We start from the raw sequence: 15,625 nt of genomic DNA on the forward strand, positions 1-15,625 counted from the left end.
AATCCTCTTGTACTTTCTCGTGTCATTCTTTCTCATCGTCGTCTTGTCTCTGTTTCCTTTGCCGCCCTCCCAGAATCCCTTACCTCGCCTGCCAATCACGCTACGACCACAGAATCGACACGCTTCTACGGCGTAGTTTTGCTCACGGCTGCAGAAACCGCAAATCATTCTATTTGCCCATTCGTTGATGTGATCCTCAGCCTGGTCGTGGCACTTGTCGCACTTGTGCACGCGATTGCAGCATGAGAAGCGGAACCAGCGGTAGGACTTGCGGTAGTGGGAACAGGTACCCCTATCAGGGAGCTGGTCGCCAGCATGTAATCCAAGCTTCTCTTGCTTCCGCCGAAGGCCAGATGAAGAGGGTGGAGGAAGCGACCCTGGAGAGACAAAGAGGAACTTGATCTCGGGGATTTTGAAGGTAAACTTGCTGTGGCAGTCGCGGCAGACATTGGTCGTAGTCTCGCCTCTTACAGAAACGAGCCCTTGGCTGGGAGTCGAGCACTTGGCGCAGGTAGGCACAAATGTGCTCGGCAGCATGTCTGCCACCTTGCATCCCGAGAGATCAATGAATCCAGCCCTTGCCGAATTCTCATGAACAAGCTGCTGGTTAAACTTGGCAGCGAGAGGCGTCGCACACTTCTTGCAACTTGACGCCTTTTCGACTCCTGGCTTGAGCCCTGTCATGTCATTCAGCGTCTTGCATCTTTCACACTTGACACTCAGACTCAGGATTGATATCTGCAAAATTTCAACGCTGTGAAGTTCAATGTTTGGAAATGAGATCATGGTGCCGTGTTCAACCGCGTCACTGGGTGGTGGTGCTGCCGCATCACTTTCATTTCCCAATATAGCCCCGCCGTCTTCGGCATCATCCGAGTCGTCGTAGCTATCTTCTTCTGATTCGTCTTCCCCATGGCCAACGCTCCACTCAGGGGGCCGAGGAATGACCTGAAGGTGACCTTTTCCTTTGACAAGAGGTTGCGATGGGCCAGCCGAAACACCTCCATTATTTTGTGGCTGCGACTGCTGCTCTTGTATTGCGACTGCTGCAGCTGCGGCTGCGGCGGCCGCCTGCTCCTTCTCAGCCTTTGATGCCAGTTCATGCGCCTGCTTTGCAAGATTATGGAGGTTCTGGGCCAAATAATTGACATGGCTCATGAGCGTCATGTGCTTCTGATCCGCAACCTTTTCTGCAAAGAGGTCCTCTATGGGTTCTGCATCTTCAGCGTTCGCTTCATTTAGCTGCACGCGCAGCTGCTGTAGCGGATATAAGAGCGGAATGATGAGATGAATGCTGTTCACCGAGTGCAAACCAGAAGGGAGCTCTCCACGACGTTTTGGCTCAATTGGTAGCGTGAAAATGACACCATCAGCAGAACGGCGGAACTGAGCCATCCTTCCCATTCTCGCCTCGAGTTGTCGGATCTCCTGAGCTCGCCTTGCCTTTGCCTCGGCGATCTGCTCTCTGGTGTATGATGGTTCCGGGATATATCGTCTTGGAGGAGGGCTGGCCTGCTTTTCCACTGTAGGAGGCTCGATAGCAGCCGACTGTTTCTGTTCTGCTGCTTGATCGAGATGCCTCGTGTCTTTGAACGATACTAGTTTTATCGTTTCAACTTTCTGCTCCGACAAGAATCGTTCCAGATTCCTGTCCAAGGCATAGACCAGTGCTAGTAGAGTCGAACCCTTCTTCTCCTCGGCGAGCTTATCCCAGCCCCTCTCAACATTGATGCTGAACCCCTTAGGGATATCCTTATTCCTGACTAAGAGCACCGGCCTCTCTTCCGGATAATCTTCAGGGACGCGGACATCGCAATCCAAGTAGGGTAACTCAAAGGGAAAATCTGGATCCGAAGGCTTCAGCTTGAATACCAGCGAAGTCTCTCCCGCCGCAGTTGTGGACTCCTTGGGCGAGAATCTCCTCTTAAGCTGTTCGATGTGATAGCCGCGCGGGTCCTGAACCTGAGCTTCTGGCACGGGCTTGGGCACGACTCGCGCACCAGGGGTGTCTGTTATGGCCTGCCTGCGGTCCAGAGGGGATCCATCAGGCTGTGTCTTGAGTGCAATCATGGTTAAAGGCGTTGAATCAAGTGAATCCAATATGGCTGAGTTGATAATTGTTGGACAAGTGTCACGAGGGTGACAGATAGTTGTACAGACAAAAGAAAGCCGCAACGCCAAAATCAGGAACAGTAAAACAAAACGAATTCCAAGGCTCTATGTGATTCCGAATGAGTAAAAAAAGGATCAAGACTGGTGAGATTCCGCCTGTATTTAGCTTGAAGTTGACGCTCGGGAGGCAAAGAGGCGATATTCAATCTTCAGAAGCTCAGGTGGGGCAAAGCATCCGTTGCAGATGGATTCGACGGCAGGTGGGGTTCAATGACTGCTTCTCTGCCTATGAGTCACTACTAACCTGTAGCGAGTTGGTCAGCCAACGCTTCAGCGGTAGTGCACTAACAGCAATCTACCAATCTCTCCTGCCAAATCTGTTGGAGCAGAACTTGCGCGGCATCTCCAGGTTTTTCAGATTTGGATCCCTTCATTTTGAGGCTTTGCACTGATTATAGGGGACAAATTTTAACTCCGTCACCTTCTGTAGTCATTAGGTAGTGAGTCACTTTGGACCTAACCGTTTGAAGAAATTATCCCCTATAGGTTAGCAGTTACGAGTACACGAGACAGTAACATGCCTTTGTCATCCATTGATTCTCCTCTGCCTCTCACGAGATGGAATTTTCTCAATACTCTACCTAGTACGGAGTACGGAGTACTCATTTAGCATTGCGCGTCCATATTGAGCACTACTCCGCATATTCTTGGTAGGGGAGCAGAGCGCTAATCATATCATCGGCCGGTGTATCTGACGGAGTCTTCTCGGAATATTGCATCCATTACAAATATGCCATAACCTCACAGCAGCATGCCATCTGAGCACGTTGAGCACTTTAATTGGTAGTAAAAAGAGTCTGTAGAGGCACTTGGCATTTGAATGAGTTGCCCTGGCTCTGGTTGGTTGTTTCCACGTCTGTATAGGCATCTACCCATCACAAGATGCTTAATCTTGTTCGTATCGGCAATAGACGTGCATGCGTGCAGCTCAGACTCCTCAATCCTTGCAACAGCGTCGTGTACTCGTATATGTGCCGATATATGTATCACGGAATATCCTAATGTGTAATTTAAGCACAAAGTACAAGGAGGGGTGCCCAACGAAAATTTACAGACGCAGGGAGCAATTCGCAGGCGTATATTGCAGCCGGTAGAGCTGCGGCTGCGAGACATCTCAATTGTGCCTCGGCAAAAAGGAAATAACAGGACGAAAATCTTTTCCCTCTTGTCCCCCTCTGCTCGTTTATCCGGGGAAAGAGGACAATGATCCTATTTGCCTGATGGTGACCTTGTCGACAGAATGACTACCCGCGGAGCTTTCTGGTGGATGGACATGCAGCTGCGCATGCGTAGGCACTTGGCTATCTGAACACCTGGGTGGGCTTAATCGCGAAGAAGGGGAAAAGGAGGCAGCTCAGAGTGGGATAAAATAAAGAAAATAGAATAAGATAAAAAATAAAATAAAAAATAAAATAAAATAAATGCATAAACGCAGCCTGAGTTAGACAATGCGGAGCCGTTTGCTTGGTCGGTCTTTTTCGTGGCAGATACCATCACAACACCCTGCATCACGTTTACATGTACATGAAATGCACGTACGGCCTGCCACATACAAGCACGCCCGGCAGTGTGATCCGGGGAGAAGCATGAGACACCAAGCAGCAGAGACATGGAGAGACACACAACGGCAGAGGGCACTCAGACACACTCAGACACACACAGACAGACAGACAATGTAGGGAGAGATCATGTCGGGCTGCCGCCTGCTTGCTCACCGTGATCAGACAGGCACACAGCCCCCATCTAGAGTTTCGGGGATGACCTGAGCATATCCGCGAGACAAGAGCATTGACGGACTCCGAATAACCCGTATTTTAGTATGTAGACATACTCCGTACCTATACAGCTTGAGCATTTGCATGTTGCATTGCGATGTGAGGAGCCAACATGAGCCTCCGCTATGGATTCCATGTTGCTATAGCCTATGCCCATTCGCAAGCAGATTCAACGCCCCACGAAAGAAGCACAAGGCGCACATGGGGCAATGCAATGGATGTGAAGGAAAGGCATGAGAAAATTAGGAAAATAAAAATGGGAATAAAAAAAAAGGACGGAGAAAAAGGAATAGAGCCAAAAAAGGAGGGGGGCAGCAGATGCTTGGTGCCGGAGTAATTTGCAGCTGGACGAATGGCTTGGTCGTGGAGGTCTGCCAGCTCAGCAATTGTCAGGCAGATGACCTTGGATGCGGGATGGCGGCTGCATCAGCGCCTGGGGGGCGGTGAGAGAGGCCAAACCAAGGGTTGCAGGGCAGGATTCGGACTCTGGCCTCATCATGCCGTAAGAGGAATCCCTGAGCTGAGGCCGTGGTTTCATTTTCATGCTGGGAGGAGAAGGGGGAGAAACGAGAAACATTCTTGGGAGAAACATCTGGTGGGGTCTGACACCACCCGCAATATAAGAATAGATGCATCTCGCTATTGGCTTCCGCGAGCCAAAAAAATAAAAAATAAAATAAAACTAATAAAAAATAATTATGCCATGATTATTCTTGACATTAAATTTGAATTTTCGTCTCGTTTTCTTTCCGCGACCCTTGTCGACGTTGTTTTCCACCCCCCCGGCGCCGTTTGGGTATCGACAAGCAAGCAGCCTCGCAGCTCAACAAAGCTCCATCTCCATTCCCACCACAATGCAGAGCTCACTTTGACAAGCTGTGCGCCCTTCCTCTTGTATTCAACCTCCCAGATACTGCGCTCAGAGTACTTGGCCATCTTCAGCTTACATGTACAACCCATGTTGGCCTGCGTTCTGCTTCTATGAAGGTAACTATGTACCTACCTCCTGTACAAGCACCACCACTCCGATTCTTCCACTTTCCTTACTGTACCTACTTGACTCACACCTCATCTTATCCCATCCCGTTTTGATCCTTCAAGCCTCAAATTCCCCGGCTTGCTTTTCCGTTGCATCTGTAGTGGTTGTCTCTCTGCCCAAGACCATTAAATAGGGTGTCTTACAAGCGTGTGTGTGTAACTGTGAAGCACTCTCTCTCACTGCTTTAGCTGGACAGGACTGTAGGAATCCCCGAACAGCCCCTCGTATATCTCAGGCCCCTGTCCATCATGCTCTGCCTTTTTTTTTTTCCTTTTCCCTGAACTCTCTTTGGCTAAGCCATTGCCATGGGACTCGCGTGCGTGCGCAATCCGCCGCAGTCAGGCAGACTTTTGAGCCTTTCCCCGCAACTCTTGCTGAGGTCTCCCCTTGGGCGTCAAAAACGGCCATGGCTGAATCACACGAAAGCCCCATCTGACGGCGCTCGTTCGATTCTCGCCATGCAAGACGGAGCATGTGTTCCTGGCCGCCTGAAGGGCCGCATGCTAATGTACATGTATGTGCGTACAGCTGTCTGTACATGCATCAACTTCGTCCATCACATCACAGACACTTGACACACTCTGACGCATGCACGGACACAACGTACAGAGACACACCTCCGCCCGGCCAAGCATTATTCACACATCGCATCACGCATAGCATCTGCATGTGCTCCGTACCCCATCACCGGCAGCACAGCTAACCTGTACGAGGCTGCCGGCTGGACCATCCAGGTCGCAACGGTACCTGTACCAAGACTCCTTGTACAAGCTTGGTGTGCTACCTTGTGCTCAGAGGAGGTCGCACTCACACGAGACACGCATCAATAGTATTCGCAGACTCAGACACGGATGCTGGTCTTGGCACTTATGCAAATTAATTGCATCTGCAGCATAATTTATTTGTTCGCCCATCTCAGGTGGCAAACTATGTTATCAGCATGAGCTTTGGATGCTATCACCATCTGCCCGAATGCTTGCCGACCCGGTTATCACACCCAGTCTTCCTATCATCCAATCTGTTGTGTCCTCGAGTGAATGGGCAAGAAAATAGACATGTAGGTAGGGTGTAAAGAGCTGCCCAAGCATTGAAAGCAGCGTTACAATAGCCACCCAGCCGATCACTTCATCTGCTCTGGACACGGGCGCCAGCTTTCGTCCTCCGACTGGCTGGACCATTTCAATGTTTTGGCGCCTCTCCTTCGTAAACGGTCAAGGCTCGAGGCGGCAGGGAAATTGTTGTAATCCCATTCGATGAATCTCCAGAGCCACTTACTTCACGGATCCGGATGCCGTCACACCGGTCACTTGTCGTCACATTACACGACCGCCTCTGTGGTTTCATTCGAGTTCGTTGCGCAATGTGAACGGCGCCTCCATCTCGATTTGGTGCCACTGCACTTTTTATCAGAGGGATGGCCTTGGCGCTTTTGAATCAAGTTTTTTCTTCCCGTGCTTATCTTGCAACACCATACCTCTATTATCGACCTGCATGTCGTGCACATTGTTTATCGCTCTTCCGAGACGTCATGTTTACTTGACTTGATCTTACCGACTCTTGTCTCGCATTGGTCACCGCATTTCCGTTTCTGTAATGAGACAATCCGTCTTGTAAAACATGGGCTGCATCTTCCCTTCTCCGTTCAGGGATCTTCCGTTCACCGGTTGCATCAGCCGCAGCTGAAAAAAAGGAAAAAAAAAAAAAAAAAAAAGTCTTGTACGCTTCCAAGAGAGACCCAAGCACATCTCAACAAGGATCAATGCCTTCAGACCGCAACTTTCTATTTCTAAATATAGGTAAGAAAGCCACTTGATTAAAAAAAAAGTGGCTTGACCAACGTGTACTGTTTTGGGCGTGGAGCGGTTGATGCGTTGTGTTGGGATGAAAATGCTGTATGTGATGGCCTTGAGCGGGCCACTGTGATACGGAATGTAATATTGGGCTTCAATGGATTTAATCATTGGGGTATTAAACGAATAATTAATAAATGATAAATTATTATTCAAATAAATATGCCCAACCGTACTCGGGTTTTATGTAAGGACAACGGACGAAAACGGTTCTCGTTTTGGTTTACCCACTCTTCTTCCCATAAGCTACTCATAGGGAGCCTCCGTTACTTCCTACAAGTTTAATTGACCAAGTAGAGTTGATGCTTGTAAATAAGCTCGTCAAATTGTACCCAACACTTATACCCTTTATAGCTATCTGAACTAGAACCCTCGACAAGATGCTCAAGTTCCGTCTTGAGAGATGACTTGTGTCCCTAACTATTCTCATTTCGACTTTGCCTATGCCGTCCCCAAGATGTGACATCTTTCATATACATACAGTAAAACTCCCAAGATAAAGATGAGATAGTAGATATTCGAGCGCAACTCTTGCCTAGTTATGTGAGCGTCGCTAATATCCAAGTCAGTGCAAGGATCAATGATTGTAAAGATAGTGAGAGGAAGAATATCTGATATGATTAAGCGCGTAATAAGATAACTGCGCGGTATATAGGATGAAGAAAACCATGCACAATGTATCAAAGATCTCGGGTACTGCTTGATGTCCAGCAGCGTTGACCCTGCGGGCAAGACCATTAAGCCCTGCTACTATGTTTCTTATCCGTGCCGGTCTTCGTTCTTCACGCCCCTAGTCTATGTTAGATGCTTGTGGCGAGATGTTGAGTTATATAGGAACTGCTGAATGGACTCCTTCTACGATAGCACCGATTGCTTGGAATTGTCAAATTCGTGTAGTAAGATGGTACCGGTCAATCTCGATGTATTGACCTGATGAGCCCTGTAGTGAGTGCGATCTACAACGGATTAAGAAAGACTATCATGCCTGTTATAGTTCAGCAGAATAATCCGTCAGACATCCTATAAGCATTTTTCAGTTGAATCGTGGAACCTTATTGCTCGGTCCTATAGACTAACAGATAATGAGTCTTGCGTCGAATCTTTTGAGTCGGGAATATATATTGGCTTTTGAGCATTGGCATCTCTTACTTTGCGGATTCTGCCATCAGAACGCCTCGTACCCCTAGAAGACATAGTCTTCAAACCCTAGAGAAGCCTTCGCAAAGCTAAATCCGAAGTGTGGATCATGAGATGCGAGCACGATTACGAGGGTCACCAGAGTTATTTCTTGAACGGGTGTCCTGCTCTCGTCCTTTAGAGGAGAATCTTCATAATCATCTACGCAGAATAGCTTCTTGGTGCTCACAGTATAACCCTGCATTTTATTGCCTTTCGCTGAACCAACTCTCGCGGCCTATTGGGCCACCATACCGTCTAAACCAAAGCTTCTTTCACCCAAGAGCAGACGGCCGAGGCGATTACTGGTGCGCTGATAACATGTAGGCAAAGAGTCCTTGTAAACTTTGTAGATTGATTTAGATTATCAACTCGCAGCGACGAGCAAAATGGTTTCTATTTGACCAACCAGGCTTTTTGTATGTCCCCTTATCTATGTTCAGATTCAAGCTCCCTTAAAAATCATTCTCGTCAGAGCCAGACACAATGACATTGTTAACCTTGAGAACCATGCGGCACAGCTGTGTTGCCAGCTGGAGCTGCTGCTTCTTGCTAATAAGCGGGTCAATGACAAAGGCGGCCTTCATATCGTTGTCGCCACGTCCCATGCAGTCAACACCGAGCTTTCCTCTGCCGCTTGGTCCTGCCTTGACCTGCTGGCTCTTCACTTCCGCCAAGGTTGAGATGGAGTTGAGACCGCTGTTCTCGGCCAGGGCCATGGGGACGGCATCCAGGGCTTCGGCGAACGCACGCATGGCGTACTGCTCCAAGCCAGGAGTCTTGCCTGCGGCATCCTCAACTGCTAGAGAGCAAGCAATCTCGGCAGCACCACCTCCGTAGACGACTCGGTTGTCTCTTACAAGGTTCCTTACGACGCAGAGCGCATCGTGTAGTGAACGCTTGGCCTCATCAATGATCTAGACATCCCTTGTCAGCTAAAACAAAACTCGATAAGCGTTCAAACATGCGGTCATACCATCTTGTTGCTTCCTCGCACGAAAACAGTCACAGCTCGGGTGTTGGCGCACTCCTCAATGACCAACATCTTCTCTCTTGTAGTGCCAAACGACATTTCTCTGACAATGCCAGCGGAACCCAGCTTCTCTGGCTTCAGATCCTCAAAGCGAGGTACTATCCTGCCGTTGGTTGCAATAGCAATCAATTCAATCTCAGGGCCACCGACCCATCGAACAGCGGGGAGCTGGTTCTGGAGCAGCAGGTGGTTCGCCTCGTCGTCAAAACCCCACTGGCAGATGGCCAGGTTTGCACCAGTGTCCTTGATCTGCTGGATCATCTCGACAAACTTCTCCTTCTCGTAGTTTTGCAGCTTCTTGAACTCCTCCACACTTGTAATATCGAGGTGGTGCTTGGTCTTGGGCTTGGGGGGCTCGAAAGCACATGTCAGGATGGCAATCTTGGCATCCTTGACCTCTGAGGGCATCTGGGGATGAGAGAAATCCTTGTCGATGATGACGCCCTTGACGAGGATGGTGTCCTCGAGAGCGCCACCGACCTTGCCATCGACCTTGATCAAATCAAAGTCCACGTCTTTCCGCTCGAGGTCGGCCACGGACAGAACGGCGTCAACGGCAATGTTGGCAAACTGGTCATGAGCCTTGGAGACAATCTTGCTTCCCAAACTCGTCCGCGCCACCTTGAGTAGGTTAGAAGTCTCCTCCTTTGTAAACTCGATGGTATCTGAGATCTTGTCCAACTCGGCAACAGCAATGTCGCAGGCCTGGTCGTAGCCGTCGGCGATGCGGATAGGGTGGATGCCCTTGTCGATGAGGTCGGCGGCCTGCTCGAGGAGGGCGCCCGCCAGGACGACAACACCAGTCGTGCCGTCGCCAATCTCCTCGTCTTGTGATTTTGAAAGCTCCACCAGCAGTTTGGCAACGTGGTTGCTGACTTCCATCTGTTGGAGAATGGTAGCTCCATCGTTCGTGACCGTGATGTCGCCGTCCGGAGAGATTAGGATCTTGTCGAGACCGCGAGGGCCAAGGGACGTCTTGACGATGTTGGCAACTGTTCGGGCGGCGAGGATGTGTGACTTGACAGCTTCGTTGCCAAACTGGCGCTTCTTCTTCCCCTGACTAGACCGCTGTTAGACGATGTCGATCTGCACACACGACGTCCTGCAACTTACTCTCTGACGACAATGAAGGGCCGACCTTGCTCATCCTTCATCACCGCCGCTGCGCGTTGATATTAGCTGTGGTCTCGAAATCATCGTCGGGCCAGCATCGATTTACCGTTGGAAACATCTAGATCTAAATTACGTATCTGTTAGTCTCGACGCCTCACCCCTGACCATCGTTGGACTGGATCTCGACATACTCAGCGACATTTTGGCTGGGGGAAACTTGTGGTCGAATTTACACAAGCAAGCAGGAATCGATCAATCTCGGCACCAAAAGAATAAACCCCCGTGATTTGGCGACAGAGTATAGCTTCAAGCTTCCCACGATCGTGCCCGAATTTTTCGACTGTTTGGGGGGGAGATGCCTACAACTCCCACTACGAAGGTGTGCGGGACACGGACTAAGAAAAGTCCGCACCGGTCACCCCGCCATATTATCAAGCTCTCCTAAAAATGCCCCTCCATGACTTAATCAAGGAGGTACGACACTTATTAGTACAGGCACTATGTACAGTAAATGCCCCTCTGACAATAAACTGATGGAGCTAGACATCTGCTTCTGCAACGATTAAGGTTGAGGTGGTCAGTCGCTTTTCAGCGTTTCCTCTCATCGTTGTTCTTTCTGTTTCTTTGACTTTGGATCTTGAGTTTAGTATTGCCGACAAACTTTCGTCGCAACTGCGAGGCGCAAAGCAAAAGAAGCGGCGACGTCTGCCTAAGCCCATGAGTCAACCCCGAACATTTCGTCACATGAAGAGCAACTAGTGCCGGGAAATCGCAGGCATTCCTCACCTCTCCCTGCAAACTCGCCACGAATATTTACCATCTTTCAACACCCAAGCTCAAGCAACACCCGACAAACTTCCCGTGGGCACGATCGCAATGGCGCCTCCAACGTATGACGACGACGATTTCGTCGACCAGTACGATGACCTTGAAGAGGAGGAAGAGCTGAGCCCCGAGGACAAGATCGCCATGCAAAATGGGACAGCAGAAGTGCGCAAGGCTCTTGGGACGGAAGCAGGCAAGGTCACAGTCGCGCAAATACAGGAGGCACTATGGCATTACTATTACGACATCGACAAGTCTGTCGCCTATTTGACAAAGACCTTTATTGCGCCAGCTCCAAAACCAGCGCCAAAGAAGGCACCTGAAGGTAAGCTCGGCGCGTTCTCTTTACCTGCCCAGCAGGCCTTGTTTTTGCGACCCTTTGGAGAAGACGACATATCACTTGGGCACAATGCATATTCCACCACCAATTGCGACATCCCTCGTCTCGCGTGCGCGTTTCCCATTATAGAGAAGCCTCAGATATCCCCGACCTTTTTCGACGATATGCCATGGTTAGACATACCAAGGGACAGAGAAACCGTGTTTATTGAACCGCCGCTTCCTCGTGGTGGGCTCATGGGAGGTACTGGTGCCGCTCCCAAGGTGTCTAAGCTTCAAGCTCTGGCTGCACTGCGGAAAAAAAAGACCGAAGAGAAGAAAGCTCAAGAAAAAGCTGTTCCTCTGGAAAGCGAAGTAACAAAGCTTTCTATTTCTGATACAAACAAAGAAAATATTGGCCTCATCTCGAAGCTCAAAGGCCAAAGCTCACAACCCTCGTCGACTGTGGCTTCCACTTTACAAGCGCAGAAGGGAGAGACAACGCCAGACAACACCGGCAATTCTCTGGGGGAAGACATCAACTTGCCAGCCATCACTGAATACAAACCCGATACCGATGCCAAAACCGAAGAGGCAAAGACGGTGGTTGGTCACAGTCATGCCCCTTCTGCATTTGCGCGGACGCTTTTCGGGTCGGTTTCAGAGGCAGACGAAACGCGCAGGCGGGATGTTTTCGCAATGCCCTATACCCAATCACCTTCCTTTCTAGCAAACGCTTTCTCCGAACCCAGCCCAGACGATATTGTGCTCGCAGCTCGGGCGAAAGGTTCGAATTTTGCTAAGGCGAAATGATGGGCTAATTCTAATTTTTTGATCCAGCTGGAAAGAAAGCTCCAACAACAGCGAAAGCTCCCAAGAAGTCCCAGAAGAGTGAAGAAGCGTCTAAAGAAGGCGGGCTTGCGAGCAGCGTCTCAAGTCTCAAAGTTAGCGACGCCCCGCCGCCTAAGAGCAAAGGCCTCGATGTTATCAAAGAATTTGAGCAGAGCGATAGCAAGAAGAACGCAAGTTTTGTAGTAGTCGGTAGGTTTGCCAATACCCATACTGTAGAAATTGATATTTGTTTGGGAACAATCTCGCTGAACATAAGTCACACAAGGCCACGTCGATGCCGGCAAGAGTACATTAATGGGTCGACTTCTTCTGGAGCTTAAGCTTGTGGAAGAGCGTACGGTGGATAAGTACCGCCGGCAGGCCGAGAAAACTGGAAAGCAATCCTTTGCCTTGGCATGGGTTATGGACCAGAGAAGCGAAGAGAGAGACCGAGGAGTGACAATAGATATCGCTACAAACCATTTCGAAACCGAATCAACCAAGTTTACGATTCTAGATGCGCCAGGGCATCGAGACTTTGTGCCCAATATGATTGCTGGTGCTAGTCAGGCAGATTTTGCCATCCTGGTTATCGACGCCAATACTGGAGCTTACGAAAAGGGGCTGAAAGGACAAACACGAGAGCATGTTTTGCTCCTACGAAGTTTAGGCGTACAACGACTGATAGTTGCCGTTAACAAGCTCGACATGGTTGGATGGTCCCAGGATAGATTTAAAGAAATATCAGAGGAAGTCTCCGGCTTCCTAACAGGTCTGGGATTTCAAGAAAAGTCCGTCACATTCATCCCCATATCGGGGTTGAACGGAGACAACATTGTCAAGAGAACAGAGGATGCCGCCGGAGCTTGGTACCAGGGGCCTACTCTGATAGATGGCCTAGAGGCATCTGGGCCGTCCACCGTGCGGTCTCTGAAGAAGCCTTTCCGAATGGCGATTTCTGAAATTTTCCGCTCACAGCAAGGGACTACGACTCTTGCTGGTCGCATCGATTCTGGAACGATTCAGGTTGGAGATGCTCTGTTGGTGCAACCCAGCGGGGAATCAGCGTACATCAAGTCCATCATGCTTGATACTGAGGCCAAGGACTGGGCCGTGGCCGGCCAGAACGTCAGTGTTGCCTTGACAAACATTGACCCAATTCACATCAAGATTGGTGACATAATTTGCCACACGACGGATCCCATCGATATTGGTGACACGTTTACCATGAAGGCCATGGCATTTGAGCATCTGATGCCCATGCCGGTGGACCTCCACCGTGGCAGACTTCACGCAGCAGGCCAGATTCAATCAATAGCAGCTATCCTCGACAAAGCCACTGGCGAAATCATCAAGAAGAAGCCCAAGGTAGTACAGCCCGGGGGAGTTGCTCGCATCTTGATCAAGTTGGAGGCAAAGGTGCCGTTGGAGCCTGGACAGCGGGTTGTTATCAGAAGCGGAGGTGAGACCATAGCCGCTGGTTTATTAGAGTAAAAGCATCAGGGCTGTAGCTATGTGGAATAAGCGATAGACTGGGTATATTGGATGAGTAAAACAAATGAACATTGATAGACGGAATGTACCAAATCCATGTGCTGAATTGGGAACGCAATTTTGCTCCCAGGCGGCTGGTCAGTTTCATATGGTTGTATTCGGCAGGTGATTTAGATGCGCGATACCTGGCGCCTATTCCCTGCCAACCTGCCCTATTGGTAATGTAGCGGCCATTGCCGTTTATTCCCTACCGAGAACGGATTATTACTTCGTTGTCGTCTTAGTAATTGCAGCCAAGTCCAGGTTCAGACGTTGTTCATACAATAGAGAATTTTCCTGATTGGGCAGGTGGGGTTGAAGCATTGTGCACTTCTTGTCATTTGATAGGAATATCTTCACACTTCGAAATAGGGCTTACAGTAAAGGGGAAATGATACCAGAAGTTGACATCTGAAGGAATGAATTCTTGACATTTGATATGTACCCTAGTGTAACTTATTCCTTTTCATCTCCTATAGCTATCCATGAGACCCCGCAATCGTATAGGTATGTATTATGCCAAGGTTCTAAATGAACGGTGAATCCTTCCACATCGATGTCCGTTGCATACACTATGAGCCTAAAGTTCTCGCTATTATCTATATCAGCACTGTTCATGCTTACTACGACCCTCGGCGCCGACTTAAACCTCTTCTCAAAGGTGATGCGGTGCTGTGTTGGACCCCTGGGGTAACTGCATTGGATATTCTGTGTGCTCCACTCCCCGCCATCAACCTGAAGTCTAGGCTGCGCTGAGTTGACCTGTGAAGCAAGCTGCTCAACTTTGGATGATAGAACTGCGATTTGGCTCTCCAGGCGCGAAATAATGGGATCACTGCTACCGGATATGCCGGTATTGCTGAAAGTGGTAGCAGCAGCAGGCCCTGCCCCAGCGCCGAATAGATTGATTGTCACTGGAGGTTGGATAAAGATGCGTTTGCTTTGGCCATGACCACGGGCATCAGAGTCTATGTCGGAGAACTGAATTGCATAATCTGAACTCATGGACACGAGGTCGTCCTCTTGTTGCCGTGTCGGTTGATCTCCCAAAGGGGCTTTCATGGCTATTGCTTGTCTCTCGATTCCAAAGGCAGCGTATAATGGGATGAAGATTAGGTAGGGTAGTTCTAATTATCCCAGGAGATGCAGGTCGATGATTGTGTATTTGATTATTCGTTTGGGTTTTGTTGTGAGCCCATATTTGAAGAGCGAGGTCGAACATGTTCAGCACCTGTCGTGGGTTGTGTTGACTTATATACACCTGTGGTGCCAATATTTGTGTTTTCGGCGTAAGATATGGGAATTCACCTTGAAACGGCAAACAAGCACGTAAAGTGTTGTTTTCAGCTCTGAGACAGTGGCTATTGCGATGGGCTTCTTCAAGTTACCGGAGCGACGACGCTTGCAGGAATGCTTCGCTGCTCTCCAAGCTGCATCCGTGACCCCATGATTGTGCGCCTCAGGTGTCACTTCGAGACACAACTGGATCAAAATCCTATGCCCAAGCTCCCCATAACAGAAATACCTATTTACGTGCACAAGCAAATAATAAAGAGACACTGCCGTCTTGGGCCTACTAAGATGCTCTCATTGAGGCCTTCCTGTATACAGCACCTCCTCCCAAGTAAATGCCAGAGGTGCTGGCGACTGTGGCTCGACGACCTGCAGGTGATTCCTCAGAATGTAGGCAGCAATTCCAGGCTGTATTACAAGCACCTCCCAATTATTCTTGCCAGATAGTCATGATCATGATAGTGAATGTCATCTTGTTGATACTGTATACATGGAGACTTCAGCCTCGCTGTGGCAAAACTACGTGGCGAGCCGCCATGGCATGATTCCACCGGGCTCTACCCGGTTCTAAGCCGGTATCCACCCGGGCTGCCGCCGGCTATTCGAGCATGAATAGACGCCCTGCCGACGTCTGCCAGAGGCAAAAAAAAGAGTAAAAAGAGTATAC

The 15,625-nt window shown here is 49.4% G+C and overlaps 4 protein-coding genes across 4 annotated transcripts; 1 reads left to right on the forward strand and 3 right to left on the reverse strand.

Annotated features, from left to right (window-relative positions):
- Positions 1–2,070, reverse strand: TRIVIDRAFT_114294 (uncharacterized protein; the record flags this gene model as incomplete). Its single annotated transcript, XM_014103624.1, has 2 exons — positions 1–965; positions 1,002–2,070. Coding segments are annotated over 2 exons (2,034 nt in total), but the record flags the coding sequence as incomplete, so codon positions are not given.
- A 6,303-nt stretch (positions 2,071–8,373) lies between these two features.
- Positions 8,374–10,359, reverse strand: TRIVIDRAFT_208649 (uncharacterized protein; the record flags this gene model as incomplete). Its single annotated transcript, XM_014103625.1, has 4 exons — positions 8,374–8,929; positions 8,989–10,105; positions 10,159–10,207; positions 10,350–10,359. The coding sequence occupies 4 exons, from the start codon at positions 10,357–10,359 to the stop codon at positions 8,468–8,470; spliced, it is 1,638 nt and encodes a 545-aa protein (XP_013959100.1).
- Positions 10,360–11,034: 675 nt separating this feature from the next.
- On the forward strand, positions 11,035–14,215 carry TRIVIDRAFT_208650 (uncharacterized protein; the record flags this gene model as incomplete). The annotated part of the gene is made up of 4 exons (XM_014103626.1): positions 11,035–11,308; positions 11,453–12,088; positions 12,142–12,342; positions 12,419–14,215. The coding sequence occupies 4 exons, from the start codon at positions 11,035–11,037 to the stop codon at positions 13,624–13,626; spliced, it is 2,319 nt and encodes a 772-aa protein (XP_013959101.1).
- On the reverse strand, positions 13,023–14,727 carry TRIVIDRAFT_230035 (uncharacterized protein; the record flags this gene model as incomplete). The annotated part of the gene is made up of 1 exon (XM_014103627.1): positions 13,023–14,727. The coding sequence occupies one exon, from the start codon at positions 14,725–14,727 to the stop codon at positions 14,122–14,124; it is 606 nt and encodes a 201-aa protein (XP_013959102.1).
- Between the last annotated feature and the right edge of the window lie 898 nt (positions 14,728–15,625).

Source organism: Trichoderma virens, assembly GCF_000170995.1.
Source record: "Trichoderma virens Gv29-8 chromosome Unknown TRIVIscaffold_4, whole genome shotgun sequence".
Classification (NCBI taxonomy): domain Eukaryota; kingdom Fungi; phylum Ascomycota; class Sordariomycetes; order Hypocreales; family Hypocreaceae; genus Trichoderma; species Trichoderma virens.